The sequence below is a fragment of the Globicephala melas genome, chromosome 12, assembly GCF_963455315.2.
Source record: "Globicephala melas chromosome 12, mGloMel1.2, whole genome shotgun sequence".
Taxonomy (NCBI): domain Eukaryota; kingdom Metazoa; phylum Chordata; class Mammalia; order Artiodactyla; family Delphinidae; genus Globicephala; species Globicephala melas.
Genome location: NC_083325.1, coordinates 69,074,887 through 69,088,972, shown reverse-complemented (window position 1 = coordinate 69,088,972; position 14,086 = coordinate 69,074,887). Strand labels below are relative to the sequence as shown.

Here is a 14,086-nt window from a genome sequence, read left to right as displayed (position 1 = left end):
TTTTTTTTTTTTAGAACAAAGATTCTTAACCTCAACTCCCTGAAACTGTATGCTACATTTGGTGGGCAAATGCCTTTTAAAAATATCCAAAACAAGGTCCAGATTTCTAAAAGAGTGTTTGAGCACTCTCTTTCAAAGGTGAAAGAATCAAGGAACGATAAAAGTTTGATTTAAATTTTAAGGTGTAGAGATGGAAAATGAGGGAATTTTTGCCAGATAGCCTTCTATCAGTTAAATAGGATTAGAGATTCCCTTTATGGACAGATTTGGTGATTATGACATTTCCAAGTACTGATGATTGATTCATCCTCCTCCCTCCACAATACATGTCTAGGAGTAGAGTTAACTTCTTTTGGGCTCCTGGTTTGGTTTTCGAAGATCAATGGGCTCACCCACAATCTATCATTTTTTCTTTTCACCTCCTCGCAGTCAACCTAAGTTCTTTCCAAACATCTTTTCAAGGAAGTCTTCTTTGATAAATCTTAACTGTTTCGGATTCTAGATATAGTTCTTACCAACTTTCGGTGAATAGCTTAATGCCTCTGATTCAGTATTTTTCCATTTGGCAACTATTACTGAATGAAAATTTCAATTTATTACGAGGATCAAAAGATATCTGTGAAAACCTCTTGCAAAGTTTCGGCTAACATCAGTACTATCCAATTACGAAGCGTTAACTATTCATTTTCAGTGTTAATGTGTTCAGTAATTTTTTAAAAGTTTTCTGAAGAATTGGTGTTCTGCGCAGTCTCACCCCCAAATACTGAAAGTGGGTGGGCGCTCCTCTCAGATTGAGGCTACGTCTTTCGCTCCTTTTGTCTTTGAGTCGGACTAGAACTGTCATGGCGCCTTCAAGAAGAGGGGGAAGGCCTTCCCTTCGCCCAGCAGAATCATCGGGGGCACCAGGACCGGACAGAGGGGTGGACAGAGAGACAGGCCCCAGTTGAGACCGAAAACACCGAACCCTCCAAGAGGTCTCAGCCGGACAGGCTCTAGGGGAGGAAACCGGGTTGAAGACTACCCCTGCGAGCGACCGTCTGCCCGGGGCACCGCCCACCCTGGCCGCCCTGTCCAATGGAAACCCAACGGCACTGCGGCACCGCCCATCTGTTGGTCCGGACGCCGCGAAGGCGGGGCCGGCAGTTCGGTTGCGCCGCGGAGCGCAGCTGTGAGCGAGTCTTTCTGATCCGGGGCCCCGGAACCCGAGCTGGAGCTGAAGCGCAGGCTGCGGGGAGCGGAGTCGGGAGGTGAGCGCTGAGGGGACTGAGAGGGAGGGAAGGTTTCGGCTAAAGGACGAGAGGGTCGGCCTCCGCGGCCAGGACGGTGGGACCCCGGCAGGCGGGTGTCTGGAGGTGGCCCTGCTCACTCGACAGCCAAGGCCCGGCCCGCCGGAGCCGAGAGTACACCTCGGCCCCACAGTCCCTGCTCGGCCCTCCCCGACCGTCCCCGAGCGGCGGCGGCAGCGCCCGGAATTCTGCGGGCGCGGGGCGAGAGGCCCCGGCGTTCATGTCGAACTCGGGCTGACGAGAGGCGGGGCCGGCGGCGGGGGCGGGGGCGGGGGCGGCGGTCGCGGGCCCGGCGGCCTGCGGAAGCGCAGCGTCGGGGCCGCGCCTGCTCGCGGGGTCGGCGCGCCGACTGCGCGGGGGCGTGGCCTGCGCCCCTGACTGCGCCGCGGGGCTGGCCTTTGGTGAGGTGGCTGCGGCTCGCTGCAGGGCCGGCCCCGGGGCCCGACGGTCCCTCGCTGACAGCGGGCTAGGCGACCTGTTGGAGTGTGAAATTCCTCCCCGAGCTTGCTTGTTCTGCAGGTCTCAGGCCTTCTTTGGTCCGCTGAAGGTGAGGGCGGGCGAGAGGCCTGTGAGCTGTTGCTGAGGAGTTGAAATGCTGAGAAGCTGCAGCCCCCAAAATGAAAAACTTTGCAGGAGAAAACTTTGCAACGATTTACCTACACTGCACGGAAGTGAACACTAGGCATCTCGGGGTGGCGAGGAGATTCCCTTGAGGGGCGTCAATGGCCTTTTCCATATGTGATCTCATTTAAACCTCTGAACGACCGACCCTGAGACAAAAACTCCAGTGTTGCCATCAGCAGGGGGAGTGCTGGGGGATCTTGGGCATTGCCTTCATTTTGCCTACGGTGGGGAGGGGGAGAGATTGGGGAGGGAGAAGACAAGCACATTCGAAGAGCGTCTATGACTGGTGAAGGTTTGCCCTCTCTTGCGGTGCCCTGCTGTGGATTAATTGTGCCCTGGGTCCAGAAATTTCTTTAGAGCCCATTGGCTACAGGCTTCCTGTATTAGAATTCCACTGGTATTTCTTATAATGTAGCTGGAAACTTTACTTAGCTGTTCAGATTAAGGATGCATTCTATAAATAAAGTAACCCATATGAACTTTCTTACCATTTTTTTTAAGCTACTTTTCAGGTAGATTACTAAGACTGGTTGATTGAAATCTATGCTAGGCAAGGACCGAGAAAAAAACATAGGCGAAATGACATCTTGCCAGATTTTCTCTGTAGTGCTTTGTTTGCCCTCTGATATTTACTGGAATGTCATCTAATAAAATCTCCTGGCTTGGGTTAAACACAGTGTAGGTTGGGGGCAGAGATGGGCAGAAGGGGGCATCTGAGAGTTCTAAAAAGAAATGAGGGCTTTTCAGAAGGTTGGCGTTGATCAGAAGCCTGTGTATTTTGAACTGACTTACTGGAGCAAATGTACTTTACAGGGTATCATTTTCATCCTGGCGAGCACTCCCTTGAGCCCAGCACACATCAGATTCCAACTCCTTCACGGCCTTCGTTCTTAGAGATATGGGATAACATTCAGGGATTGTCCTGTGATTCTTAAGTTAGTGACATTTAGCTTTTGAGGATTCTTTTTCTTTAAGTAGCCATGTCAATGTATAATACTATACACTAGTTAGTATAAAATGTTATACTGTATAGTGCTTTTTCCTATAATGGCTGTGTCTTGAGTTATTTGTACTTGAAAGGAATACCTATGTCAGAGGATGGAGGCTTTGAGCCATGTGAATGAAATGAAAACTGGAAGCTTAAAGTCTTAGCTCTGCCTTAAATTTGCGGCTTTATGAGTGTGGGCATCTTATTTATTTTGTTCACTATTGTATCTCAAGCACCTAGCTCAGTGCTTGGCCCGCAGTAAGTGCTTAATAAACATTTGTTGAATGAGTGAATGAAAAAAAAAGTGTTGCTAATACCCACCCATTTGCCACACTCACATCACAGGGAGGGTGAGGTCATCAGGGATGAAGTCACTAGCCACTGCCAGTCACCTGGCCCAAGGGTAGCCTCATCATGGACTGGCAGGCTCGTTCTGTGCATAGGAGAGATGGACAGTGAATGCCAAGATGAGTTCAAGTAGAATAAATCAGCTGATTGTTTCAGCTGAATAAATCGGTTGAGAGTGCTACAGCTCTAGATCTAGAGCTGGTTCAGTGGAACATTTGGGGGTCTGGAGTCATCTGTTCCGAATAGTGCCCATGTACCTTGGTTCTTGAGCACAGTGCAAGAGGTAGGTGAGGATTCACAGAGAAGGCTATCGGGTAAGTGTTTGCTGAGAAGGAATGAGGCCCCTGATTTTGCTGTTCATTTGGACCTTACTAAACACGGGTTGTACTACCGTAAATCTTGTGCTTGCCACTCCTGGGTGAGTCATTTTTTTTTAAGTGATAAAATATGTTTATTAACATAATTAAGCATAGCAGCATATTCTTTAGCTTAAAATATACTTCAGTTGCTCACTGACCTGGGTGAGTCATCTTCAACCAAGATAGCTCCCCTTCTCTAGACTAGGAGAGTAGTTAATGTTTAGGGTTCATACAGGACTAATTCTGATTTTGGATTTAAAGGAAACAAGGGAGGTACATGTTTTGTTTTCTTTTTAACCCCAGATTAGGTTATTAGGATGGAATCTTTATAGACTCTATCCTAACCCTCTCTGCCTTCTCCCATCACCCTTGCTCCAACCAATGCAGGCCTGAGTGTTTGTTCCAGCATGTCGGAGGGGGAGTCCCAGACAGTACTCAGCAGTGGCTCAGACCCAAAGGTAGAATCCTCATCCTCAGCTCCTGGCCTGACGTCAGTGTCACCTCCTGTGACCTCCACAACCTCAGCAGCTTCCCCAGAGGAAGAAGAGGAAAGTGAAGATGAGTCTGAGATCTTGGAAGAGTCACCCTGTGGGCGCTGGCAGAAGAGGCGAGAAGAGGTGAGGTAGTAGTAGTGTTACTCTAGAGAGTGAAACTAAGAGGTAAAAAGTGGAGGGGCAGAGTCTCAGCGGGGCAGACCAAACTTTAACAGGTCAGAGCCTGGGAGAAGATGATCGTACGGAGTATTAAAATAGAGACTTTGTGTGGTAACTTTAATTCCCTTTCATTTGAATTTCTTCTCAGGTGAATCAGCGGAATGTACCGGGTATTGACAGTGCATACCTGGCCATGGATACAGAGGAGGGTGTAGAGGTTGTGTGGAATGAGGTACAGTTCTCTGAGCGAAAGAACTACAAGCTGCAGGAGGTAAGTAATGGTGAAAGAATGCAGCCTGTGGGATGTTAGAATGCTGGTGTAAAGAGGAATTGGGGTTGGGAAGCTACTATGAGAAGAGTACATTGGGGTTAGATCATTTCTAGGGGGGATAGGGAATGGCTTTTTAGGATGATAATGCTTTCTGAACCCTGTTATCCCAATGTCTCCCCTGCTTCCAGGAAAAGGTCCGTGCTGTGTTTGATAATCTGATTCAGTTGGAACATCTCAACATTGTCAAGTTTCACAAGTATTGGGCTGACATTAAAGAGAACAAGGCCAGGGTAAGAACTTTTTCCTGAGCTTACTGCAAAGAGACTAGCTACACTTACTGTTCATTCTATATTCAGAAAAAGATAGTTTTGAAACAGAGCTGGAATCAGCTGCTGTTGAGATGAGAGTAGGGCTATGACCACCACCTGTGCCTTTTGTCTGGTTATAGTCGGGACAGAAATCAGTGAATTTTTGTTTCTTCCTTCCCGTAGCTCATATTGCTCAGCAGTTTTCATTGCCCTATTAAATCTAAGGAAGTGAAGCAAAGAACGAAAGAGAGATACTTCATTAAGAAAAACACCAGGCTTCCAAATTTTATGTATATGTTGTATATGTGTTACCTAGGTAAGGGATCATTTCTACTATAAGGCTTTATTTGTGTGCTTTGCCTCTCCAGGTCATTTTTATCACAGAATACATGTCATCTGGGAGTCTTAAGCAATTTCTGAAGAAGACCAAAAAGAACCACAAGACTATGAATGAAAAGGTATGGAGGGAGAGCAGAAAAAGCTTTAGGCTGGTTTGGAGGTTTAAAAAAGATTATGTTAATTATGAAGCTGATCAGGATGGAATGGAGGGAACTGGTTGGAGGGTTAAGAGAGGGGATTACTGCTGACCCTTGGATCAAACTCTGTTCCAGGCTTGGAAGCGTTGGTGCACACAAATCCTCTCTGCCCTAAGGTAAGTAGGATCTGGTTAGTGTCTTTCCCATATTTATTCCTGATTTAGTTCCTCCAAACAGATTTCAGGGCACTACTCTGCCGTTCTTTTCTGCCTCTCCCCACTTTCTTTGAGTCATATACTTCAAGATTAGGCCCCTATCGGTCTTTTAAAGGGTTCATCCTAATGCGTTGACCACGATGCTGTCTTCCACTTCTTTCTCCTAGCGCTTATCCAGCTATTTAACTCATCAGGCATAATGGAGATTCAGAGTGTGGGTATTATCTTTGTGGTGACCAGCAGGAGAGCAGGCCCTTGCTCCTCTTAGCCCTTGGGATCCCCCTGCCCTAATTTCCCAGTGGCCCCTCTAACAGCCCAGTGCCCCCACAGCTACCTGCACTCCTGTGACCCCCCCATCATCCATGGGAACCTGACCTGTGACACCATCTTCATCCAGCACAACGGACTCATCAAGATTGGCTCTGGTGAGGGGAGGGAGAGGTTCTGGGCAGGGGAGCCTCGGGAATTTGGGAACCATGGGGGTAAGATGAAAGGAATGGGGGAAGACAGAGCAAAGTTTGAGGTGTGGGCTGCTGATAAGAGAAAGGACCTTACTAGGGGTAATTTATAGAGAGAGGCCAGTCAATTAGTGGAGAAGGTGTAGGGTCTAATCTTGTACCTTTTTGGAGGGAAACTGGGGTTAATACAGAGATCTTGACAGGAGGTTGGGAAAGGGCAAGGGTTGGGTGTAAGGTATGATTTGAGCCCCTGGGGCCAGACCCTACCAAAGGAGGTTCCAGGCTGTGCCTGCTGTGAGTGCTTTCATTTGCTGTGTATACGTGTGCAGTGTTTAACATTTCTGTGTGCCGTGTCTGTGTGTTGTTTGTGTGTCCATTTGTCTGGGGCTTGGCTGCTCCATCGCTCACAACTTTTCTCTGTTTTCCTCCCTCCCGCTTACGGGCTGCTCTGTTCCCAACAGTCTTTCATAGGATTTTTGCTAATGGTGAGAGCTCCCTCTGCCCTACTTGGGGCGCTGTTTGTGCTTCCTCTGCTCCCCTTTGCGGCTGCCCAGTGCATGCAGTCGTGGGAGCAAACACCGTTCCCCTGCCTAATTATGCCTGCTTGGCTTCTGTGCTACCAGCCCTCCCCATGCTTGCTTTTCCATAACCTGCTTGTTTCCTGTGGATTCTGCCTGGCTGAATCCACATCCAGGATTCTTAATCGCCCTCATCATCAGGCTGGTTCCCTAAGTCATACTGTGCTCCCAGACTCTCTGTGACTTGTAGTCATTGTTTATGATCCGAGTGAGTCCAAATTGGGCCTGGCCCTGGTTCCTCGTTCAGCTCTGTGGCAGGCAATGTTGAGGAATAAGAGAGTAGAGCAGGGGTCTAAAAATTTTTGTGGATTACAAGTGAAACTGATTTAAGGGTATTGGTTCAGTTTTGAGCTGTTTTTGAGTTTCAGTCAGTAAAGGTGGGTAAGAAGGAGGCTGTCTACTTGGTTGTATGTTAATCCTTCTTATCCATCTTCATCCAAGTTTCTGAGGTCTCTTAATTGCTACAGATTAGGAAGGGCTGCCTGTGTTTTTACATTGTTTGCAGGGTGGATGAAAGAACTAGACCAAACGTTTTCATGTGATCTGGGGTTAGGTGTACCTGGGCTTTGGGGAAGGTAAGCAGGTCACAAGTGGGTTTTTCCTTAGACTGTGTTTTTCCTTGCCAGCCCAAAGCCCCTGTGTACCTGTTAGTTTAGTGTGGAGCCTTTGCTGCTACTGAGTTAGGGACCTTAGATGAGAAGCAGTAGACCTGAGAAAGGGGAGATAGGTGGTGTTCATGTTTAGTCTGGAGTTCATGATGGGAAAGGGATAGGTTTGCGCCTGTTGAGGGTTAGAGACTTCAGGAGAGAATTTGTCTTTTGGGGGCCTCTCTCTGGAGTTAGGCTGTGCTTTGTTGATGGTGGTCAGATTGTGGGTATCTCCCCTACTCCCAGTGGCTCCTGACACTATCAACAATCATGTGAAGACTTGTCGGGAAGAACAGAAGAATCTCCACTTCTTTGCACCAGAATATGGAGGTGAGGCATCCCAGTTTCTCTGCCCTGTGCCCATACCCCAGGTTTTCCACTTTACAACCTGAGGGTCGGAGGTAACATAACTGAAACTTTCGTCCTTCTCTACTGGCATGCAAAAAGTTAAGACACATCTGCCATGCCCTGCCCGGATCCTCTGATTCACCAAAGCTTCTCTGTTTTCCCTAGAAGTCACTAATGTGACAACGGCAGTAGACATCTACTCCTTTGGCATGTGTGCACTGGAGGTGAGGAGACCAGAAGGGTGGGTAGTGGAAAGGAGTCAAATTAGAAGATAGAAGGGAAATGGAGGGTTGACAAGTAAGGTACTGGTCTTGAGGGAGTGATTGTGGGAGCACTGAGGTTCTTAGGTCTCTATTTTTCCTTTTTATTACTCCTCACCGCAGATGGCAGTGCTAGAGATTCAGGGCAATGGAGAGTCCTCATATGTGCCACAGGAAGCCATCAGCAGTGCCATTCAGCTTCTAGAAGACCCATTACAGAGGGTAAGAATCTTCAGGATCACTCCTCCTTAACAGACTTTGAAATGTCTTCAGATTTTTCTTCCTTTTACCTACTGGGAATATGCTCTCTTCTAAGAGTAAGAAAACATAAAGCAGAAAGGGCACTCAAAGTAGTGAACATTTCCCTAGGTGTTTTTGGTATACACATACACACACACACACACATTCTCTCTCTCACAGGTTAGGGGTTTAAGATGGGTAATATTGGGGGGCTTCCCTGGTGGCGCAGTGGTTGGGAGTCCGCCTGCCAATGCAGGGGACGCGGGTTCGTGCCCCGGTCTGGGAGGATCCCACATGCCGCGGAGTGGCTGGGCCCGTGAGCCATGGCCGCTGAGCCTGCGTGTCCGGAGCCTGTGCTCCGCAACAGGAGAGGCCACAACAGTGAGAGGCCCGCGTACCGCAAAAAAAAAAAAAAAAAAAAAGAAGATGGGTAATATTGGGACTAAAGTTTGTGTGTTAACTTAGGTTTGTCTATGTGGAGGCAAACTACTTTGATGGTTACCTCAGGTAATTGGTATACACTCTCAGACAACCATCTTGGTATGTATTTTTCTTTCATACAGGCATGACCATTATTGGCACACACCCTTTTGTTTATTTATTTATTTATTATTTATTTATTTGGCTGTGCCGGGTCTTAGTTTCGGCACGTGGGAATCTTCATTGCTGCTTGCAGGATCTTTGTTGCGTCATGCGGGATCTTTAGTTGCGGCACGCGAACTCTTAGTTGTGGCCTGTGGGATCTAGTTCCCTGACCAGCGATCAAACCCGGGCTCCCTGCATTGGGAGCGCGGAGCCTTAGCCACTGGACCACCAGGGAAGTCCCAACCATCTTGATATTTTTGAACAAATCAATCAGTTTGAATTACTCAAACCAGTTATTTGGGGTTTTATATTTATATAGTTTTAGTTAGGGAAAGTGCCCTGAAATAAATGAGCGAAGATTTAAAGGATATAGGGCGGGACTTCCCTGGTGGCACAGTGGTTAAGATTCTGTGCTCCCAATGCAGGGGGCCCAGGTTCGATCCCTGGTCAGGGAACTAGATCCCACATGCATGCCGCAACTAGGAGTTCACATGCCGCAACTAAGACCTGGCACAACCAAATAAAGCACAAAACAAAAAATGGAAAAATTTAAAAAAAAAAAGGATATAGGGGTTATGAATCAGGAAGTAGACTATAGTAAGTAGGGTCTGGACAGGAAGGTCCAAACAAGGTTAGTTTGTAACTCATTAGATGCTTATAAAAGGGAGGAGGATAATATGTGTAAAATGGATAACTAATAAGAACCTGCTGTATAAAAAAATAAAATAAAATTCAAAAATTCAATAAAAAGGGTGGGGGAAGAGAGAAGAGAAGGAAGATTAGTGGGAAGTCTTGAGGCTAGTGTGGAATAAGTTTCTGGTTCAGTGTCAGGGTGGGCTGTTCAAGTAAGAGATTAGGTATATGGCCTTGTTGGCCTTCCAGATTGAAAGGAGGAGAGCAGGTTAACTGTCATGGGACCTGTGGGGTTAGAGGGAGCATGGGGAAATCCAGTGAATTTAATAAATGATGTAGTGGACAAAGGAAATTGTGGTGGTAGGCTTGGGAAATAAAAAGATGGTAACTATTATTGACCACAGTGGGTGAGTTTGGTAAGAGAGAGGTAAATTTGGTGAGGGTTGGAGAAGGTAGGCAGTGAGTGGGCTAATAAAGCAGAGAGATAGAAAATAAGAAAAAAGAAATCATAAGTTTGAACAGTAAAGAAAAAAAGCTTGCGATTGGGGAGCAGAAAAATAATGAAAACCAGAAAGACAGTGAATGATACCTTTCATATAATACCTTACAGTTTTCGAAGTCCTTTCATAAACATTAGCAATTTGTTCCCTCAGCCAGTGCTGAGCACCTAGTATGCACAGAGCCTTGTACTAGATACAATGTGAGAGAGAGAGAGACGAACACAGTGGAGTGCTTGCCAGATGCCTGCTCCACTCCCTTGTTCCCCTTTCTAGGAGTTCATTCAAAAGTGCCTGCAGTCTGAACCCGCTCGCAGACCAACAGCCAGAGAACTTCTCTTCCACCCAGCACTGTTTGAAGTGCCCTCGCTCAAACTCCTTGCTGCCCACTGCATTGTGGGACACCAGCGTGAGTCCTCTTGACCCTCCTAGGAATTTGTTTTTCCATTCTGGAGCCTTGTAACTCTCACTGGCATGTTTCCTTTCCTCTTCTACTTCCAAAGGGATTCTTTCCGTTCCTCCCCCACCCTCCCCCAGGACCCCTTGTGCCTTCTGTGATATTAATCTGAACTATCCTTCCATAACTTCCCATTCCATCATGCCCTCCAGACATGATCCCAGAGAATGCTCTGGAGGAGATCACCAAAAACATGGATACCAGTGCTGTACTGGCTGAAATCCCTGCAGGACCAGGAAGAGAACCAGTTCAGACGTTGTGAGTAACTAACTGAGAGGTTCTGAAAGGGACAGATTGGTCATTCCCACCCTGAGGTTTCTGTCAACTGTCCATTCTCTGGGAGTGGTCGAATCTGCTGTTTTTGCCCGTTTCCTTCCTTCCATCTTCCTTCTCTTTTCTTCTCCAGGTACTCTCAGTCACCAGCTCTGGAACTGGATAAATTCCTTGAAGATGTCAGGTGAGAGAAGAATGAGAAAAAAAGCTTCCTTGAGGAGGCAGGGGTGGGTGTCCTAAGACATCCACGGAGCCCATGCGACCTGTCTGATCTCCACTTAGGAACGGGATCTACCCCCTGACGGCCTTTGGGCTGCCTCGGCCCCAGCAGCCACAGCAGGAGGAGGTGACATCACCTGTGGTGCCGCCTTCTGTCAAGACTCCAACACCTGAACCCGCTGAGGTGGAGACCCGCAAGGTGGGGCTGTGTGGGTGTGGCTGTGTCTGTGGTCGTGGTGGAAGGGAGAGAGGACATCTCAGATAAGGCTTTGTCCTTTAGAGAGAAGAATGTGTTTCTGCTCCCTGGCGTTCATGTCCCGTGGGCTGGAAAGGCTTCCAGCTCTTGGGGGTTTTTTGCTCACTGGTCCCTACTCTAGTGACCCTCTCTGTCCCCTCTCCCTAGGTGGTGCTGATGCAGTGCAACATCGAGTCGGTGGAGGAGGGCGTCAAACACCATGTAAGGCTCAGGGCCAGGGCTGCATAGGGCTGGGTGGCCAGAGGGTGGGGAAGGGGAGCCTCATTTTCTGACTGTCCTACTCTCCAGCTGACGCTTCTGCTGAAGCTGGAGGACAAACTGAACCGGCACCTGAGCTGTGACCTGATGCCAAGTGAGTCTCTCCTTTCCCTCAGAGGATGGAGAGTCTATGAGCCTTATCTGTGAGGGACATATTCAGGGGTGGGTAAGGTGACAGGGCAGTAACACATTGACTCACATAGAATGAATATCGTCGCCCCTAAAATTGGAGGGTGGATCTGACAGTTTTGCTTGTGTCATTCTTTCCCAGCCAGGGTCACCTGACTGGGGCTGTTCCAAGGGCCCTGTGCCCCTCGCTGCTGTACTGTACTCACCCTCTCCTGTTTCTCTGTCAGATGAGAACATCCCCGAGTTGGCGGCGGAGCTGGTGCAGCTGGGCTTCATTAGCGAGGTGAGGTTTCTGCCTCCTGCCGCCCCCGCTGCCCCGGCTGCCCCCGCTCTCCTCCGCCTGGTCTCACTGAGCTCCTCCCCTTTAGGCGGACCAGACGCGACTGACTTCTCTGCTGGAGGAGACCCTGAGCAAGTTCAATTTTGCCAGGAACAGCACCCTCAACTCAGCCGCTGTCACCGTCTCCTCTTAGAGCTCACTCGGGCCCAGCCCCTAATCTGAGCTGTGGCTGTGCTACGACATGTGCTACAGCCTTCCTGCCCCTTCCCCCCAGACAGTATTACCCTGTGAAGCCCCTCTCTCCTTTATTATTCAGGAGGGCTTTGGGGCTCCCCGGTTCTGAGCATCACCCTACCCACCCCTCCCCTTCTCTTCCATCCCTCTGCACTTTGTTTACTTGTTTTGCACAGACGTGGGCCTGGGCCTTCTCAGCAGCCGCCTTCTAGTCGGGGGCTAGTAGCTGATCTGCTGGCTCCCGCCCAGCCTGTGTGGAAAGGAAGCCCACGGGCGCTGGGAGCTGAATTCTACAATCCCGCTGGGGCGGACGGGGCGGGAGAGAAGGGTGGTGCTGCAGGGGTGGCCCCGGGGGGCCATTCGATTCGCCTCAGTTGCTGCTGTAATAAAAGTCTACTTTTTGCTACGCGCGTCGTGTGGGTGTGTGGGTGTGGGTGGGTGTCTGTGTGTGTGAGAATGGGTGTGGGTGTGTGTGGGCGCGCGCGCCTGCCTCTCCCGCCAGGCGGCGCGGAGGTTGGGCTGCAGGTGCTCAGGGAGAGCGGAACTGGCCGGGGAGCGAGGGCGGGGCCAGGGCAGGTAGAGCTGCCCCGCGGCCGGCCAGCGCTGAGGAACCGATGAAGTGCCGCTGCCGCCTCTGCGTTTTCGGTAATTTCTGGCCCCTCTGGTCGCGTTCTCCCCTGAGCGCCCACCCTGGACCCGCCCTACGCCCCGTGGCCTACTGGGGGCGGCAGCGAGGGGCCTACGCCGACTCGGCCGTCTCCTCTCCCGCTCAGGCCTGCCCCTCCCCCCGTGCTTTGCAGACGCGGCCAGGGGGCCCCGGCGGCTCATGCACGTGGGCCTGGCGCTGTTGCTGGTGGGCCACGTGAACCTGCTGCTGGGGGCCGTGCTGCATGGCACCGTCCTGCGGCACGTGGCCAATCCCCGCGGCGCCGTCACCTCGGAGTACACCACCGCCAATGTCATCTCCGTGGGCTCCGGGCTGCTGGTGAGCGGGGCCGGGCCGTGGGGCGGGCGGTTGGCGCTGGAGAGCGGCGCGGGCCTCAGGTTTTGTTTCTTCCAGAGCGTTTCCGTGGGACTTGTGGCCCTTTTGGCATCCAGGAACCTTCTTCGCCCACGACTGGTGAGGGGATTTCTGGAGCTTTAATGAGGAGGCCAGGAGTCAGGGAAATGGGGGCTGGCTCAGCTTCATCTCTGGTGGGAGGAGGAGCCCCAGATGGAGTAACCTAGGTGTCAGTGGGAGAGGCAGCCACCCCCAGGCTGCTCACCTTGACCTTCTGCCCCTGCCAGCACTGGGCCCTGCTGGCACTAGCTCTGGTGAACCTTCTCTTGTCTGCTGCCTGCTCCCTGGGCCTCCTCCTTGCTGTGTCATTCACTGTGGCCAACGGCGGCCGCCGTCTTATTGCTGACTGCCATCCAGGACTGCTGGATCCTTTGTTACCACTGGACCAGGGGTCTGGACACAATGACTGCCCCTTTGACCCCACAAGAATCTATGTGAGTCCATTCTCTTCCCAGCCTTTTCGCGGTCCACAAAGCCTTGGTCCTGCCCTTTAATCGCCCCTACTTGCCACTCCTGCCCTGCTTCCTCTAGCCTCCCCCCTCTTCCTTCACCTTTTAGGATACAGCCTTGGCTCTCTGGATCCCTTCTTTGCTCATGTCTGTAGCTGAGGCTGCTCTATCTGGTTACTGCTGTGTGGCTGCGCTCACCCTACGTGGGGTTGGGCCCTGTAGGAAGGAAGGGCTACAGGAGCAGGTAAGGAAGATGCACAGGAAGGGTTCATTCAACACAGAATGTGTTGTAAAGATGCTGAATTATATACAGGGCTGGAGTACTAACCCCACCCTCTTCTGTAGCTGGAGGAACTGACAGAGCTTGAACTTCCTAAATGTAAGAGGCAGGAAAATGAGCACCTACTGGATCAAACTTGAGAAATCCGGATATCACAGAAAAGTTGGGTTTAGGGACAGGTAATGGGCCAGGAGGATTGTGGCCTGGGAAAGGGTGGTGGCAGGGACCACTCTTAGAACTGGGTTGGGTCCTTTGCTATGCTGCTTGCCCTCTGACGCAGGCTCTTCCTTCTGTCAAGCAGGTGCTGATCCGGAGGCTCAGTCCACAAGGATCTTCCACTGACCCTTAGGATATGTTTATATAATAACAGTTGTAATAAAAGAACTTCTACTTGATTATGATTCCTTTTGGGGGAAA

The 14,086-nt window shown here is 50.1% G+C and overlaps 2 protein-coding genes across 4 annotated transcripts; both read left to right on the top strand.

The window, feature by feature from the left end:
- Window positions 1–1,099: 1,099 nt before the first annotated feature.
- Window positions 1,100–12,294, top strand: NRBP1 (nuclear receptor binding protein 1). Of its 2 annotated transcripts, XM_060309844.2 has the most exons (19): window positions 1,100–1,247; window positions 3,993–4,222; window positions 4,407–4,529; window positions 4,718–4,819; window positions 5,206–5,295; window positions 5,449–5,489; window positions 5,859–5,953; window positions 6,448–6,471; window positions 7,458–7,541; window positions 7,725–7,783; window positions 7,943–8,041; window positions 10,051–10,183; window positions 10,384–10,489; window positions 10,638–10,688; window positions 10,787–10,922; window positions 11,127–11,180; window positions 11,268–11,331; window positions 11,594–11,649; window positions 11,735–12,294. In XM_060309844.2, exons 2-19 carry the CDS (start codon window positions 4,013–4,015, stop codon window positions 11,837–11,839), a joined length of 1,632 nt encoding a protein of 543 aa, XP_060165827.1. In that variant the 5' UTR covers window positions 1,100–1,247; window positions 3,993–4,012; the 3' UTR covers window positions 11,840–12,294. The 2 variants fall into 2 exon arrangements, with proteins under 2 accessions (XP_060165827.1, XP_030713972.1); XM_030858112.3 differs by lacking the exon at window positions 6,448–6,471 and having other exon boundaries at window positions 11,735–12,289.
- Window positions 12,295–12,390: 96 nt separating this feature from the next.
- On the top strand, window positions 12,391–14,064 carry KRTCAP3 (keratinocyte associated protein 3). 2 transcript variants are annotated; one of them, XM_030858115.2, is made up of 7 exons: window positions 12,391–12,525; window positions 12,681–12,865; window positions 12,941–13,000; window positions 13,168–13,374; window positions 13,499–13,633; window positions 13,735–13,848; window positions 13,971–14,064. In XM_030858115.2, the coding sequence occupies exons 1-6, from the start codon at window positions 12,495–12,497 to the stop codon at window positions 13,807–13,809; spliced, it is 693 nt and encodes a 230-aa protein (XP_030713975.1). In that variant the 5' UTR covers window positions 12,391–12,494; the 3' UTR covers window positions 13,810–13,848; window positions 13,971–14,064. The 2 variants fall into 2 exon arrangements, with proteins under 2 accessions (XP_030713975.1, XP_030713974.1); XM_030858114.2 differs by having other exon boundaries at window positions 12,681–13,000.
- Window positions 14,065–14,086: the final 22 nt, after the last annotated feature.